At 43.5% G+C, this 15,161-nt stretch overlaps 1 protein-coding gene across 1 annotated transcript in view; it reads right to left on the reverse strand.

Moving 5' to 3' along the window:
* The window catches only part of MCM3AP (minichromosome maintenance complex component 3 associated protein), a 556,273-nt gene that overhangs the window by 487,303 nt on the left and 53,809 nt on the right, over positions 1-15,161 (reverse strand). The window contains 1 exon segment of the mRNA XM_033944925.1: positions 4,348-4,426. Coding sequence (XP_033800816.1) covers positions 4,348-4,426 — 79 coding nt within the window.

A 15,161-nucleotide genomic window follows, 5' to 3' on the forward strand; every position in this document is an offset into this window, starting at 1 on the left:
AATAGGACGCTTAACATCAAAAATTCAAAATATATTATAACTATTGCAATGCCAATCAATTCCCCACATTTGCTCAACTTTAGAAAAAACAACATTCCAAAACTGGCGTATCAAAGGACATGTCCAAAACATGTGAGTTAAATTAGCTTTAGGGTGACCACATTTCAAACAAGAGCCTAATGTAGCAAAAGTCGCCTTATAAGCACGCCAGGGAGCAATATATATTCTACAAATAAATTTATAACCCATTTCATAATAGGTGATATCAGAAAAGAAGACCATATAAAATCTTTAAAAATCTTTGAATATGGAATCCCTGAAGGTGAATCCCCAACTCTTCATTCCAAGCTTGAGCTATTTTATTGTAATCTAAATTAGGAGAAAGATTCACTAATGAATGTCTAAAATATTTAAGGGGCACAATCAATTGGGCATCTAACCAAAATAATTCTGAAAGAGCATCATATACTTTAGCATTTAGTGACAATGAAAGTAAGGATTTCACAAAATACCTCAACTGCATGTAAGAATATATATCCAATTTAGACCAATTATAAACAGTACGTAATTGTGATAATGTTGGTAAATCACCCTCATCAGTTAATATCTGGTAAAAATAGAAAATATTTTATTATTTAATTTCATACACATAGAGAAAGCCCAATCTTGAATTCTTGAAATACAAGAATTAATATCTGCTGTTAGGTTTATTAACGAAGGCTCAACTTCAAGTAAGATGAAAATGTCATCTGCGTAAGTAAAAATCGATTCTGAGGAGGATAAATTCAAATACTTTTAACATAGTCATATATATATGTTAAATAATATGGGGGATAATGGTGAACCCTGTGGTACTCCACAGACAGGAGTCCAAGCAGAAGAGAATTTACTCTCAGCATGTACTTGATAGGATCGTAATATCAAAAAATCTTTGAACCAATTTAATTCTTTTTGATCTAAACCAATATTGGCTAGCAATTGAATTAAGATGTTGTGACATCAAAAGCCGCCACTCTAACCCCCCTGGCTCCTGGTTCCCCCATCAGGGATCCCAAATCATCCACCATCGCAGAAGAGCCCTGCGATAATAAACTCATGCAAAGAGACATCCAGTCATCCCAATCCTATTCCAAATTAACATATACTGTATATGTTATCCCAGTCCTACTCCATATAATTTAAAATATATATGACTACATTAAAATATTTGAATTTATTCTCCTCAGAATCCTCCAAAGGGTCACCGACACTTGGAGCCGGCGAGGTATAAGACAGGAGTGCCTGTCTGGAAGATGGATCCCCCTGATGCGGAGCCTGCACACGTGGCAGTGCAGCGCTTCCTGATCCTGTTAAGTATGCTTTCCATAAGAGGCTGGCAAAATCAGAGAAGCCTTCATTAGGTTATCTGAGACTCCTTGTACAACCCCAGACTAGGGAACAGGAGATTCATCTGCCACCAAGCACTTACATTTCGCCCCATTGCCATTCTGTTTATCTGAGCAGGACCTGTTTAGACTGTATTTTCCAGGATTTTGGGGTTCCAAGGCCTTGGAGGACTGAATGGGGACCGAGCCCTAAGATCCCATCTCTTCCTCTCACATCCCACGGCACATGGAACACGGCCATTCTTCAACCTGCAGCTCTACACAAAAAACACAGGATCTGGGACTAGAAAGGTCTGGGACATCCATGACAGGTAGGTTCTAGCAATAACGAACCGTTTTGAGGCAGAAAAAATGATATCTAAACAAGATTACTAAAAATCCAAGATGGCAATCATCGAAAAGAAAAATGTGCCAAATACAAGCCATTGGAGCTATATCAAAAAATAAAAATAACAATTTTAGGGTTTTGGAGGAGGGGGAAACCAAATTCTAACCCCTGAAATTAACAGACCCCCCTTCTCCCCAATGTTCCCCATAGGGAACAATGGGAGTACTCACTGTGACTTCTGATGCCTGAATCAGCCTGGCTGCAGGGAAAGAATTTCTGCCTCAAATTGTCAGACTTCATGTCGAAGGAATTCTTCTGGCTGTCAATTGGATAATCGTGACCACGGACTCCCACTTGAGATTCGTCACATAGCGATGTGGAGGGGGGGAACTACCCAGTCAGCTCCCTTATACCCAGAAAGTTGTTACACAGGGGCCCCACAGCCTGCGTGCAAGCCTGATGAAATCAGCAGGCGAACTGCTCCCAGAGGGATGGACCTCGAGCTCCTGAAGGGACACAAAGCAGGCTGGCTCAACAGATACTTGATGAGATTGGCCTGGGAGCAGCAGTCCACCCACATGGGACTGTGTCCTTTCTCTGGCAGAGTAAGCCCAAGAAGAGAACCTCTGAGCACCAAAGCCATGAAGAAATTTAAAAATCCGTTGGAAAAATACCCGAAAAACAACAAAAAGAAACAGAGCTAAACTAAACTAAACCTTAGATTTATATACCACATCCTCTCCATGAATATAGAGCTCGGCACGGTTTACAAGAGCTTAATAAAGGAAAGTATAACACATTGAGTTTGGTAGTTGAGTAAAGGGGGGGAGGAGAGCATTACGTTTTTGTGAAAAGCCTAATTTTCAGGTGCTTACGGAATAGTTGGAAGGAGACCTGATTCCGAAATGGGGTAGTAAGGTTATTCCAAAGCCCTGTGATTCTGAAGAAGAGAGATTTTCCCAATTTTCCCGCATGGAGGATACCTTTTAGTGAGGGGAAGGATAGTTTAAGTTTTTGGGTGGGCCTGGTGTTGTCGGGATTTGGGGAGTTCCAAGATAGAGGGATTAGGGGAGGGAGAATGCTGTGTAGGATTTTAAAAGTTAGACAGGAACATTTAAAATGAACCCTGGTAATTATTAGGAGCCAGTGGAGTTTGGACAAAAGTGGGGAAACATGGTCAAATTTACGTTTTGCGAAGATCAACTTGGCTGTAGTGTTCTGAATTAGTTGAAGTCTTTGAAGACTCTTTTTAGTTAGACTTAGGTAGATGGAATTACAGTAATCTAGTTTGGAAAGGATGATGGATTGAACAAGGACGGCAAAATGTTGTTGGCAGAAGCAGGATCTTACTTTCCTCAGCATGTGGAGGCTGAAAAAGCATGATTTTACCAGGGAGTTGAGGTGGTCGTTGAAGGACAGAGAAGAGTCTATGATGATGCCTAGAACTTTGCTTGAGAACTCAAGCTGCAGCATGGTGCCAGAGGGCAGTGCGAAGAGGGTGGGCAGCTGTTCTAATTTTGGACCAAGCCAGAGAAGTTTCATTTTGGACTCGTTCAGTTTCATTTGAACAGAGAGGGAGTTTCATTATGCAGGCTGTTATGTTCTCAGGGAGATTGGTAAGGTTCGAGTCTGTCTCAAGAAGGATAAGGATGTCGTCAGCATAAGTATAGATTGTTTCAAGAGAAGATAGATGGAAGATTTTCAGAGAAGACATGTAGATGTTGAAGAGATAGGGGTGATCCTTGCGGGACTCCACAAGTTGGTTTCCAAAGAGCGGACATGTGCCTTTTGTGTTGACAGTGTAGGAGCAGGGACGTAAGAAGTTCGAAACCACTCTAAGACTGTGGAGTCGATGCCTATCTCAGAAAGTTGATAAATTAGAATATCGTGGTGGACGACATCAAAAGCTGCAGAATGATCGAATTGTAATAGAACAGCAAACTTATTGCGAGAGTGTAATTGTTGCACCTTTGAAATTAATGAGACCAGGAGGGATTCAGTGCTGAGGTTGGGTCTGAAGCCGTATTGGTAAGGTAACAGAATGGAGAATCTCTCTAGGTAGGATGAGAGCTGAGTGGAAATGATGGCCTCTAGCATTTTAGTCAGGAGAGGGATGTATGCTATGGGACGGTAGTTAGAAGGAGAGGAAAAGTCAAGATCAGTTTTTTTCAGTAATGGGGACAAGGTAATATGTCCCATTTCTGCAGAGAATAGGCCCGATAGTAAAGCAGAGTTTATAAGTCTGGTGAGGGATGAGAGGCCTGCGCGGGAATATTCTCATACAGGTAGGAAGGGAATGGATCCAGGGTACATTTGCAGGATTTCAGTTTGAGGCAGAGTGTAGAGATCTGGGGTTCAGATACGAGTTTGAAAGTAGTCCAGGATCTGTGTGCTTAGAAAACACCTTCTGAGTTTGCTTGCAGAAGGAAAAACTGAGGAGGGAGTTGTTCTCCACTGCAGAAGGAGAGGATTTCAAAATCTTAAAGTGATACCTTTCTGAAGTTTTGCGGGAAATGGGAATCAACAGCTAAAGTACTGGACCAACTCTACCAAAGGAGATCAGAAATCAGATTTACATTGTTCTAATTAAAATGCCAGAATCCATTGCTCACACCATGCAACCAGAAGTCTTACTTGCTTTCTTCTTGTGCCAAAAGATAGCAATGTTTTTGTCAAAACCCTTCGCTTTCTTCATAGCCTGGACAGCAGAACCCTATAAAAAGACAATTATTTTTAATTTAAAAGAGGACATAATTTTAATTTAAATAAACATTTACAACTCATCATGCAAAAAGTTCAAAATGCCTTACAATAAACACAAACACGGTTTACAGCACAATTCACAGATTATACCAAAAATACAATATCCATGTCTACGTTATCAAATCAAAATGTACAATTACACGATGGGGGGGATATTATTGGGGGAAGGTAACCTAGAAAGAGACTTGGGAGTTATGGTGGATAAAACAATGAAACCGGCGGCACAATGCACCGCGGCCTCGAAAAGGGCGAACAGAATGTTGGACATTATCAAGAAAGGTATCGCTACCAGAAGCAAGGAGGTTATCCTCCCGCTGTATAGGGCGATGGTGCGACCGCATCTGGAGTACTGCGTTCAATACTGGTCGCCGTACCTTAAGAAGGATATGGCGATACTGGAGAGGGTCCAGAGAAGAGCAACAAAAATGATAAAGGGCATGGAGAACCTTTCGTATGCTGAGAGACTGGAGAAGCTGGGGCTCTTTTCCCTCGAAAAGCGGAGACTTAGAGGGGATATGATAGAAACTTACAAGATCATGAAAGGTAGAGAGAAGGTAGAGAGAGACAGATTCTTCAGACTGGCAGGGGCAACAATAACTAGAGGGCATTCGGAAAAATTGAAGGGAGACAGATTCAGAACAAATGCCAGGAAGTTCTTCTTCACCTGGAATGCACTTCCAGAGGAGGTAGTAAAGCAGAGTACGATTTTGGGTTTCAAAATGGGACTGGACAAATTTCTGAAGGAAAAGGAGATTGAAGGGTACAATTAGAGGGGTACTATACAGTACAAATGCTTTAGAGTAATAGATCACTTACAGGTCATCGGGAACAGACTGCTGGGCATGATGGACCTATGGTCTGACTCAGCGGAGGCGATGCTTATATTCTTATTTTATGTGCTCGATATACTTCAAAGCCCATAATGGCTTTCATGCTGCTTACAATAAACAAAACATTATATAGAGAAGAAGGAAGGGAAGAAAAAAGCATGGTCAAGGAGAAAGAGTCATCCTGTTATGTTTTTGTGGATGTAATAGCAAAAAAAAGTAAGTCTTGAGGGCAGTTAAGATGGTATGAGGGTTCCAGGTGGAGCAGAGAGGAGAGAATGTTCCAAAGTTTGGGACCTGTGTAGCTGAGGGCAGTGAAGCAAGTTAAGTCAAGATGAATCATGCAAGTGGGGTGGCAATATTAACTGACCCATGTCTGTAGAATGATGGGTACTAGGAGGTGCTTAAGGAATGAACAAACAGTTGATGAAGTCTGGGGCAAAGGGGAAACAATCCTTGAATACAAGAGTAAGAATTTTTAATTTAATACAAGCAGAGATGGGCAACCAGTGCTCAGTTTGAAGCAGAGTAATAATCAAAGTTTAGAGTTATGTTGTAACTGGATGGCAGTAGCCTGGATAAGTTGAAAGTGTTTTAGAGCAGTATTCTTCAACCGCCGGTCCATGGACCGGTGCTGGGCCACAGAAAATTCCTGCCGGTCCGCGTTAGGGAAAATTCCTGCCAGTCAGGCGTTAAGGAAAAGACAAACAGGCTATACAGGCATCTCTTCCCCTTTCCCTTCCAGAGCTGGCATTAGGGGTGGCAAACAGGGCAGCTGTCCTGGGCCCCGCGATCAGCCCTGCCTTCGGCTGTGGTACTGCAACAATGGACGCCAAAAACAAAGACAGAAGCCATGGGACTTTTCTCTTGCCTGCATTGCTATTTGCTATAGGCTCTGTCGATCTTGATCCTGCCCCCCTCTGAAGTGACTTCCTGTTTTTGAGGGGCAGGATTAAGACTGGCAAAGCTTATAGCGAATAGCAATGCAGGCAAGAGGAAAGGAACCGCATCTTCGTTTTTGCCATCTGGTTTAGCGGGATCACAATTGAAGGTATGGTAGGTTTTGTCTTTGTTATTGCTGCCCAGTTTAGCAGGACCAGGGTCGAAGGCAGGGCTGATAGCAATCGAGTGCTAGAAGAGTGGATCGGGGTCAGCAGCCAAGGGAGGGAATAAAAGATGCTGGATTATGAGGAGGGAAAAATGTGATATATGTGTTGTGGGAAGGGGATGGTAGACCCAGGGGGGGATTGGTGTGACAGAAGGGAGTTGGTGGATCCCCTTGGGGGAGGATAGTTATTGGAACTAGGTGGGAGTTGGAAGAGGGGATATGCTGGACATGGTGAAGGGGGAATAGGGAGACAAGGAGAAGATGCTGAATGGAGGGAGTAGGGAGAAGAAAGGTATCTGCTGGATTACGATGGGGAAAAGAGGGGAGGTACTGGAATGGGATGGGGGAAGATGGTGGGTTGGCTGGCGGCTGGCTCAGCAACAGAAAGAAAAAAAGAACACAGGAAGATGCTGGACATGAAGGTTGAAGGGTGAAGGAAAAAAGCAGACTTGATGTGAGTAGGAAGTCAGGTGGGAGATGCTGGACACGGGGTGGATGCAGTAAGAAGAAAAAGGAGGTTCTGGACAGGAAGGGACAGAAGTGGCAGATAGACTGAAGACCTTGGAAAGAAAATTAAGAAAAGACAGAAGAAAGCAGAAACTGGGATAAACATGAACAAAATGGGCAGACAATAAAGGTAGAAATAATTTTATTTTTAATTTCATGAACAGAAAATGCAGTTTTACAGTAAATTTACACTTTTTTTTTCCAAAGTTTAGAGTACTGTTTCTCTTTCTCTGGTGCTGCACTTTATGCACTGTATGGCTTCTTCAGGTTTAATTTTTTTGTCTATATATTTTAAATTTGTTATTGCTTACAGTTGTGTTATTCTATACAGGGACCTTTTTGCAAATATGTTCACTTTTTTGTGGGTTTATTTATTTGCAGATAGCAGATGGGAAGGGTGGGCAGTGGCACTGAGCCCAAAGTGGGTGGTTACTAAATTTTCTCCCCACTCTCTCCCTGCCTCCTGCTCAAATTCTCTTCCAGCTGGCTTAGGGGTCTCTCTGACCAGGGGGCACTCCCCTAACAATATCCCTGTCATGTGTGACTGCAGTATTCTGTTAGCATGATATTTCTGTGTAGCATTCTGTAATAATTAGGCTTGTTCAGTTTTCTTGATAGTAAAGGGGATATATGTGAAAGGGAGGGGAGACAGGGGTTTTGTTGGTCCTTGCTCTGTATATTTGTATTTATAAAATGACAATTGTACAGAATATTGTTTCTTTTTATACTTTAATACAATACGTTCAATATAAAATCATAACTGAGGCTTGTGCGGATGGGGTCAGATGATTTGTGGGAACTTAGCTCGTGGAGACGGGGCAGAAATGGTTTTTAAAAAAATTTCAGTCTTAGTAGTTTGCTGGTCCACATAATAATTATTTTATTTCCGCTGGTCCATAGGTGTCAAAAGGATGAAGAACACTGTTTTAGAGCGTAAAGTGGCAGGCCAGCATATAAGGAATTACAGTAGTGGAAATGGATAATCACAAGGAAAAGAGAATGGATTGCCTTAGTAGGGAGAAAAGATCTGACTGAGGAGATGCAGTGGAGTATGAAGAAAGCTTCTCGAAGGATGGAGTCTGAGGCTTGAACATAATATAGCCATCAAATGTAACACCAAGGATTTTGACAGAATCTTTGAAGGAGAGGGGATAACTGTTGATAAGAGGAGGGGAGAGAAAAAGTGCAAAGGAATCGGGGAAGAATATTACTTTACGTTTAGAAGCGTTGAGGTGATCTCTTAACCATTCGGAAACTTTCTTCAGTCAGATGAATTCAGAAAGATCTGGGGGAAAGGGGGTTAACATAATAATGGTATACAGTTGTTAGATTGCATTACAGTGAGCAGGGACAAGGAAAATATTAAAGAGGGTGGGGTCTATGATTAAATCTTGGGGGAATGCCTGAATAGGGTGTGTCAATTTTGGCAATGTCAATTTTTAAAAGTATTAGTGAAAAAAAGGTACAATTTCATGTGGAAAATCAACAACTAGTTTTAAATTTTGTGTAAATGTTATTTACCTACCTGGAATTTCTAGGAAATATGCAAAAATACACAAGTTACTGAAATATGTTTAAGTGTTCTAATAATAGTTTTTATGTGTTTCCAAAATTAATCTGAAAGGAACTAATTTGAAAAAACTTAAGAATGATTGTAGAGTTCTGTGTTGGGGTTTACATGGTAAATAGCAATTAGACACAAGTTCCCAGGCTTCTCTTCCAGCTGCAACTGTTGAAAGAACAGTGTGAAGAAGTAAGGAAGATAGTCTTGCCTACAATGAGGTGGTCACCTTAGCATGCCTACAGCGAGTCTGTTCTGTGTGCTATGTTGTGCAATGAAGATAATGGGACAAAATAGATGCAGTGGAGAAGATATTGAAAATCAGAGGTGAAGGAGATGAGAAGACACAGCTTGAAAAGAGCAGGATGAGACCCAGGAAGATACCATACATCAACACTGAGGCGACTACACTCACACAGTTACTTGACTGGAGCTCCAGAATCTCTGAGCCTCCTCATACCTGTACCATGACAATAGCAGAGATGAAGGCATTTCTGAGCAAGCCCATGGTAATTCCAGACTATCCCATCACACACCCAGTCCATAGAAAGGTGTGCAAAAATGACAATTGAGGCTACTAGTCAAGTGTACAATCCGAAGATGGGGGGAAATAATATTTTAGAGGTCAAATGGTCAGTAGGAAGAGCAGCTACTAAGCTGCCATAAAGCACAATTACTTACCGTAACAGGTGTTATCCAGGGAAGGCAGGCAGCCATTCTCACATATGGGTGACGTCACCAGCGGAGCCCAGATGCAGAAGCTCGCAAGCAGACTTGCTTGAAGAAACTAGAAGTTTCGAGTCGACCACACTGCGCATGCGTGAGTGCCTTCTCACCCATGGGCGCGTCTCCTCAGTTCAGATAGCTAGCAGAGAAGCCAACCAGGGGAGGTGGGTGGGTTGTGAGAATAGCTGCCTGCTGTCCCTGGATAACACCTGTTATGGTAAGTAACTGTGCTTTATCCCAGGACAAGCAGGTAGCCTATTCTCACATATGGGTGACCTCCAAGCTAACCAGAATGGGATGGTGGGAGTGTTGGCAATTTAGGAGAATAAATTTTATAATACTGTCTGGCCAAACTGGTCATCCCATCTGGAGAAAACATCCAGACAATAGTGAGAAGTGAAAGTATGAATTGAGGACCAAGTAGCAGCTTTGCAAATTTCCTCAATGGGCGTAGATCTGAGGAAAGCTACTGAAGCTGTCATTGCTCTGACTTTATGGGCTGTGACTCTACTGTGTAGGGGTAATCCAGCCTGGGCATAGCAGAAAGAGATGCAAGCAGCCATCCAGTTGGAGATGGTACGCTTAGAGATGGGATGTCCCAACTTGTTTGGATCGAAGGAGACAAAAAGTTGAGGAGCAGTTCTGTGTGGTTTAGTGCGTCTGAAGGCCAAAGCACGTTTACAGTCCAGAGTATGAAGAGCTGGTTCTCCAGGATGAGAATGAGGCTTAGGAAAAATCACTGAAAGAACAATGGATTGGCTGAGATGAAATTCTGAAACCACTTTAGATAGGAATTTAGAATGAGTACAGAGAACCACCTTGTCATGATGGAAGACAGTGAAAGGTGGATCAGCAACTAAAGCTTGCAGCTCACTGACACTTCGGGCAGAAGTGAGGGCAATGAGAAACACCACTTTCCAAGTAAGATACATCAGATGAGCCTTGTCAATTGGTTCAAAAGGAGGCTTCATCAATTGAGCTAGGACAATATTGAGGTCCCAAACCACAGGAGGCGGTTTGAGAGGAGATCATTTGCAATCGATGCATGGAGATGGATAGCTTGAAATGTCAGGTAAGACTATTGGAAGGAACAGTGATGGAACTCGAAGACAGAATCCGAGCACAGGAGAAGATTCTAGTGGAGTACAGCCCAAACGAAGAGGTCAAGGAACTAGAAATGTTCATAGAGGAAGCTCATCAGCACCACGTAGAGATCCCAGGGCTGGAAAACTGTACTCAGGAAACCGATGTGAGGAGAGAAGACACCCATGCAAACATAGAAGAAACCGAAGACGAGGTAGGAGACAACCGCACATCAGGAGGAATAGTGAGAGCAAAGGAAGACATCGCCCCATCCAAAAAACAGGAAACAATTTCAAGAGTATCATTGGAGGAAGAAGACTGGCCCTACTCCAAGGACGTGGACCTACGCCCCCCAAGGAACTCCCGAATAAAGAAGATGGGGATCATCGTAGGCGACTCCATTATACGACATGTGGACAGCCACACCGCAGGAGGAAGAGAGGACAGAGTCGTCACCTGTCTGCCTGGAGCAAGAGTGAAGGATGTGACCAACAGGATCTCCAGGATCATAGATGGCGCAGGGGGAGAGGACACCGCTGTGCTTATCCACGTGGGAACAAATGATGTGAGCGGGCGGAAGTATGACAGGGAAGAGCTGAAGGGCCAGCTCCGCTCACTCGGAAGACAACTGAAGATCAGGGAGGTGAAGGTGGCCTTCTCTGAGATCCTCCCAGTACCAAGAGCGGATGGAAAGAGACAAGGGGAATTGCAAGTAATCAACGCCTGGATGAGACGATGGTGCGAAGAAGAAGGCTTCGACTTCGTGCGCAACTGGACAGCGTTCTGGGGAAAAAGCAAGTACTACAGAAGGAACGGACTACACCTCAACAAGGAAGGAGCAAGAGTTTTGGCAGGCAACATGAAGAAGGCAATCGAGAAGGCTTTAAACTGAAAGATAGGGGAAAGCCGACAGTCGACCACCGGTCGATGGCACGGATAGCAGGATGCCCCGACGAAGAAGCCAAGGAAAACTACTCCTACACAAGAGAAGACGACCTCACAGCCAACAAGGGAGAAAAAGCAGGAAGGGACAACTCAGACACAGGAGGGGACGACCACACAGCAAACAAAGGTGATAACACAGGAGCAGTAAAGGATATCGTAATTGAAACTACAGGGACGGCCAAGAGTAGAAGGTCCAAAAAGGTAACACGAAGGGAACTTAGATGTATGTATACGAATGCTAGAAGTCTAGGTAACAAAATGGGGGAACTAGAGACAATAGCAAGACATGACATATTGGATATCATTGGCATAACAGAAACATGGTGGAATGAAGAAAACAAATGGGACATAGTACTACAGGGATACAAACTGTATAGAAGAGATCGAGTAGGGCAGAAAGGTGGAGGTATTGCTCTATATGTTAAGGAGGGAATAGATTCTGTTGAAATAGTTACAACAGAAATGAAAGAGAAGCTTGAGTCACTCTGGATCAAAATTCCTGGTCAATATGGCGCAGATACGAAAATTGGCCTTTACTATCGTCCCCCAGGACAGGCGGAGGAAACTGACTCAGAAATGATGGAGGAAATCAAACAAGAATGCAAGACAGGCAATATAATTATATTGGGAGACTTCAATTTCCCAGGGATAGACTGGAAACTAGCAACCTCCAAATGCGGCAAGGAGGCCAAGTTCCTGGAGGTGCTAGGGGATTGCTTCCTGGAACAAATGGTAAAAGAGCCGACAAGAGGCAAAGCCACCTTGGACTTGGTCCTAAATGGCCTCACGGGACCTATAACAGAAGTGGAAGTCATGGTTCCACTGGGAACGAGTGATCACAATGTAATCAACTTTAAACTTGACATCGGGAAAGGGAAACATGCCAAAACCTTAACCACCACCTTGAACTTTAAAAAGGGTAAATACGATCGCATGAGAGCCATGGTAGAAAAACGACTCGAGAAGATGGTGGACAAACTCGAAACGGTAGATCAGGCATGGTCCCTACTGAAAAATACTATCACAGAAGCACAAGATCTCTACATTCCGAGGATTTCCAAAGATCGGAGAACAAAGAGCAAAAGAGAACCGGCATGGCTTACCATACAGGTGAAGTAAGCCATAAAAGAAAAGAAGGACTCTTTCAAAAAATGGAAATGCATAAAGACAACCGAAGCCTGGAACAAACATAAAGATGATCAGAAGAAATGTCACAAGGCGGTGAGGGATGCAAAACAGGAATATGAGGAAAAAATAGCCCAGGAGGCCAAAAACTTCAAGCCCTTCTTTAGATACGTGAAAGGGAAAAAACCTGCAAAAGAGGCAGTGGGACCCCTGGACGACCAGGGAAGAAAAGGGTACATCAAGGAAGATAAACAAATCGCAGACAAACTAAATTCCTTCTTTGCGTCCGTCTTTACGAAGGAGGACACCTCAACAATACCTGAAGCGGAGAAAGTGTTTGCAGGAGAAATAGAAGACAGCCTCACCACAGTTGAAGTGGACTTAGACCAGATATACTATCAGATCGACAAACTTAAAAGTGACAAATCCCCTGGACCGGATGGAATTCACCCGAGAGTCTTAAAGGAATTGAAGGTTGAAATCGGAGAGTTATTGCAAAAACTTGCAAACCTGACAATCAGAACTGGACAGATACCGGACGACTGGAGGATAGCGAACGTCACCCCAATTTTCAAAAAAGGATCGAGAGGGGAACCGGGCAACTATAGACCTGTGAGTCTTACGTCTGTCCCCGGCAAGATGGTTGAAGCACTGATCAAGGATAGCATAGTCCGGCACTTGGACGCACACGACTTGATGAAACCCAGTCAACATGGATTCTGGAAAGGGAAATCATGTTTGACGAATTTACTCCAATTTTTTGAGACCGTGAACGAGCAAATTGATAGTGGGAAGCCGGTGGACATAATATACTTGGACTTCCAGAAAGCGTTCGACAAAGTTCCACACGAAAGACTTCTCAGGAAACTACAAAGCCATGGCATAGAGGGGGATATACAAAGATGGATAGGCAAATGGCTGGAAAACCGAAAGCAGAGAGTGGGCATAAATGGGAAGTTCTCCGACTGGGAGAAAGTGACTAGTGGTGTACCCCAGGGCTCGGTACTTGTGCCGATCCTTTTTAATATTTATATCAATGACCTGGAGGAAGGAACATCCAGTGAGATCATCAAGTTTGCAGACGATACAAAACTATGCCGGGCGATCAGATCGCAGGAGGATAGAGAGAAACTCCAGAGCGACTTGTGTCGGTTAGAAACATGGGCGGAGAAATGGCAGATGAAGTTCAATGTGGAGAAATGCAAGGTAATGCATTTAGGCAATAAGAATAAGGAATACGAGTATACAATGTCAGGTGCAACTCTGGGGAAGAGTGAACAAGAAAAGGACCTGGGTGTACTGATAGATAGGACCCTGAAGCCGTCGGCACAATGCGCGGCAGCGGCAAAGAAGGCAAATAGAATGTTGGGCATGATAAAGAAAGGAATCTCGAGTAGATCGGAGAAAGTTATAATGCCGCTTTATAGGGCAATGGTCAGACCACACTTGGAATACTGCGTCCAACATTGGTCTCCCTACCTAAAGAAGGATATAAAACTGCTGGAGAGGGTGCAGAGACGAGCAACAAAACTGGTGAAGGGTATGGAGAAACTGGAATACGAGGACAGACTTATAACACTAGGATTGTTCTCCCTTGAGAAAAGGAGACTGCGTGGGGATATGATCGAGACCTTCAAAATACTGAAAGGAATCGACAAAATAGAGCAGAGAAGATTATTTACATTGTCCAATTTGACACGGACTAGAGGACATGTAATGAAGCTAAGGGGGGACAGGTTCAGGACTAATGTCAGGAAGTTCTGCTTCACTCAGAGAATGGTTGACACCTGGAATGCCCTCCCAGAGGAGATTATTGCGGAATCAACCGTCCTAGGCTTCAAGAGCAAACTAGATGCATATCTCCTTAAGAGAGGCATATAAGGATATGGTGGACTATAAATTACGCCAGGTGTACACCTGGCAGGGCCTCCGCGTGTGCGGATCGCCGGACTTGATGGACCGAAGGTCTGATCCGGAGATGGCAGTTCTTATGTTCTTATCTGACATTGAAAAGTCCTTTCATGAATCTGGAAACCACCGAATGAGCAGAGAGTGATTTCCCTTCAATAGGCTGATGGAAAGCTGCAATTGCACTGAGATGGACTCAGATCGATGTAGACTTGAGGCCAGAAGTGGATAAGTGCAAAAGATAATCCAAAACAGAAGATAAGGAGGAATGCTGAGGCTTCTTATTGTGAGAAAAACATCACGTAGAAAATCTAGTCCATTTTTGGTGATAGCATTGTCTAGTGGAACGCTTTCTAGAAGCCTCTAAAATGTCTCTTACAAATTGAGAAAACTGAAGAGGAGTCATGTTGAGAGGTACCAAGCTGTCAAATGTAGAGACTGCAGGTTGGGATGAAGGAAAGACCCTTGACTCTGTGTAAGCATAGATGGAAAAACTGGTAGAAGGTATGGCTCCCTGGTGCTGAGTTGAAGTAGAAGGGAGTAACAAGGTTGTCTTGGCCACCGAGGAGCAATCAGAATCATGGTGGCATGATCGTTCTTCAACTTGACCAGAGTCTTGAGAATGAGAGGGAATGGAGGGAATGCATATAGGAAGAGATTCATCCATTCCAGAAGAAAAGCATCTGCCTCGAGGCGATGAGGAGAGTATATCCTGGAACAGAACTGAGGCAGATTGTAGTTGTGGGGAGCTGCAAAGAGGTCTATCTGAGGCGTTCCCCATTGTGAAAAAATGTGATGAAGAGGCAAGGATTGGAGTGTCCATTTGTGAGGTTGAAGAAGATGACTCAAGTTGTCTGCCAAGCAATTCTTTGCCCCTTGTATGTAGACAGCTTTG

The sequence above is a fragment of the Geotrypetes seraphini genome, chromosome 5 (genome assembly GCF_902459505.1).
Source record: "Geotrypetes seraphini chromosome 5, aGeoSer1.1, whole genome shotgun sequence".
Lineage (NCBI taxonomy): Eukaryota > Metazoa > Chordata > Amphibia > Gymnophiona > Dermophiidae > Geotrypetes > Geotrypetes seraphini.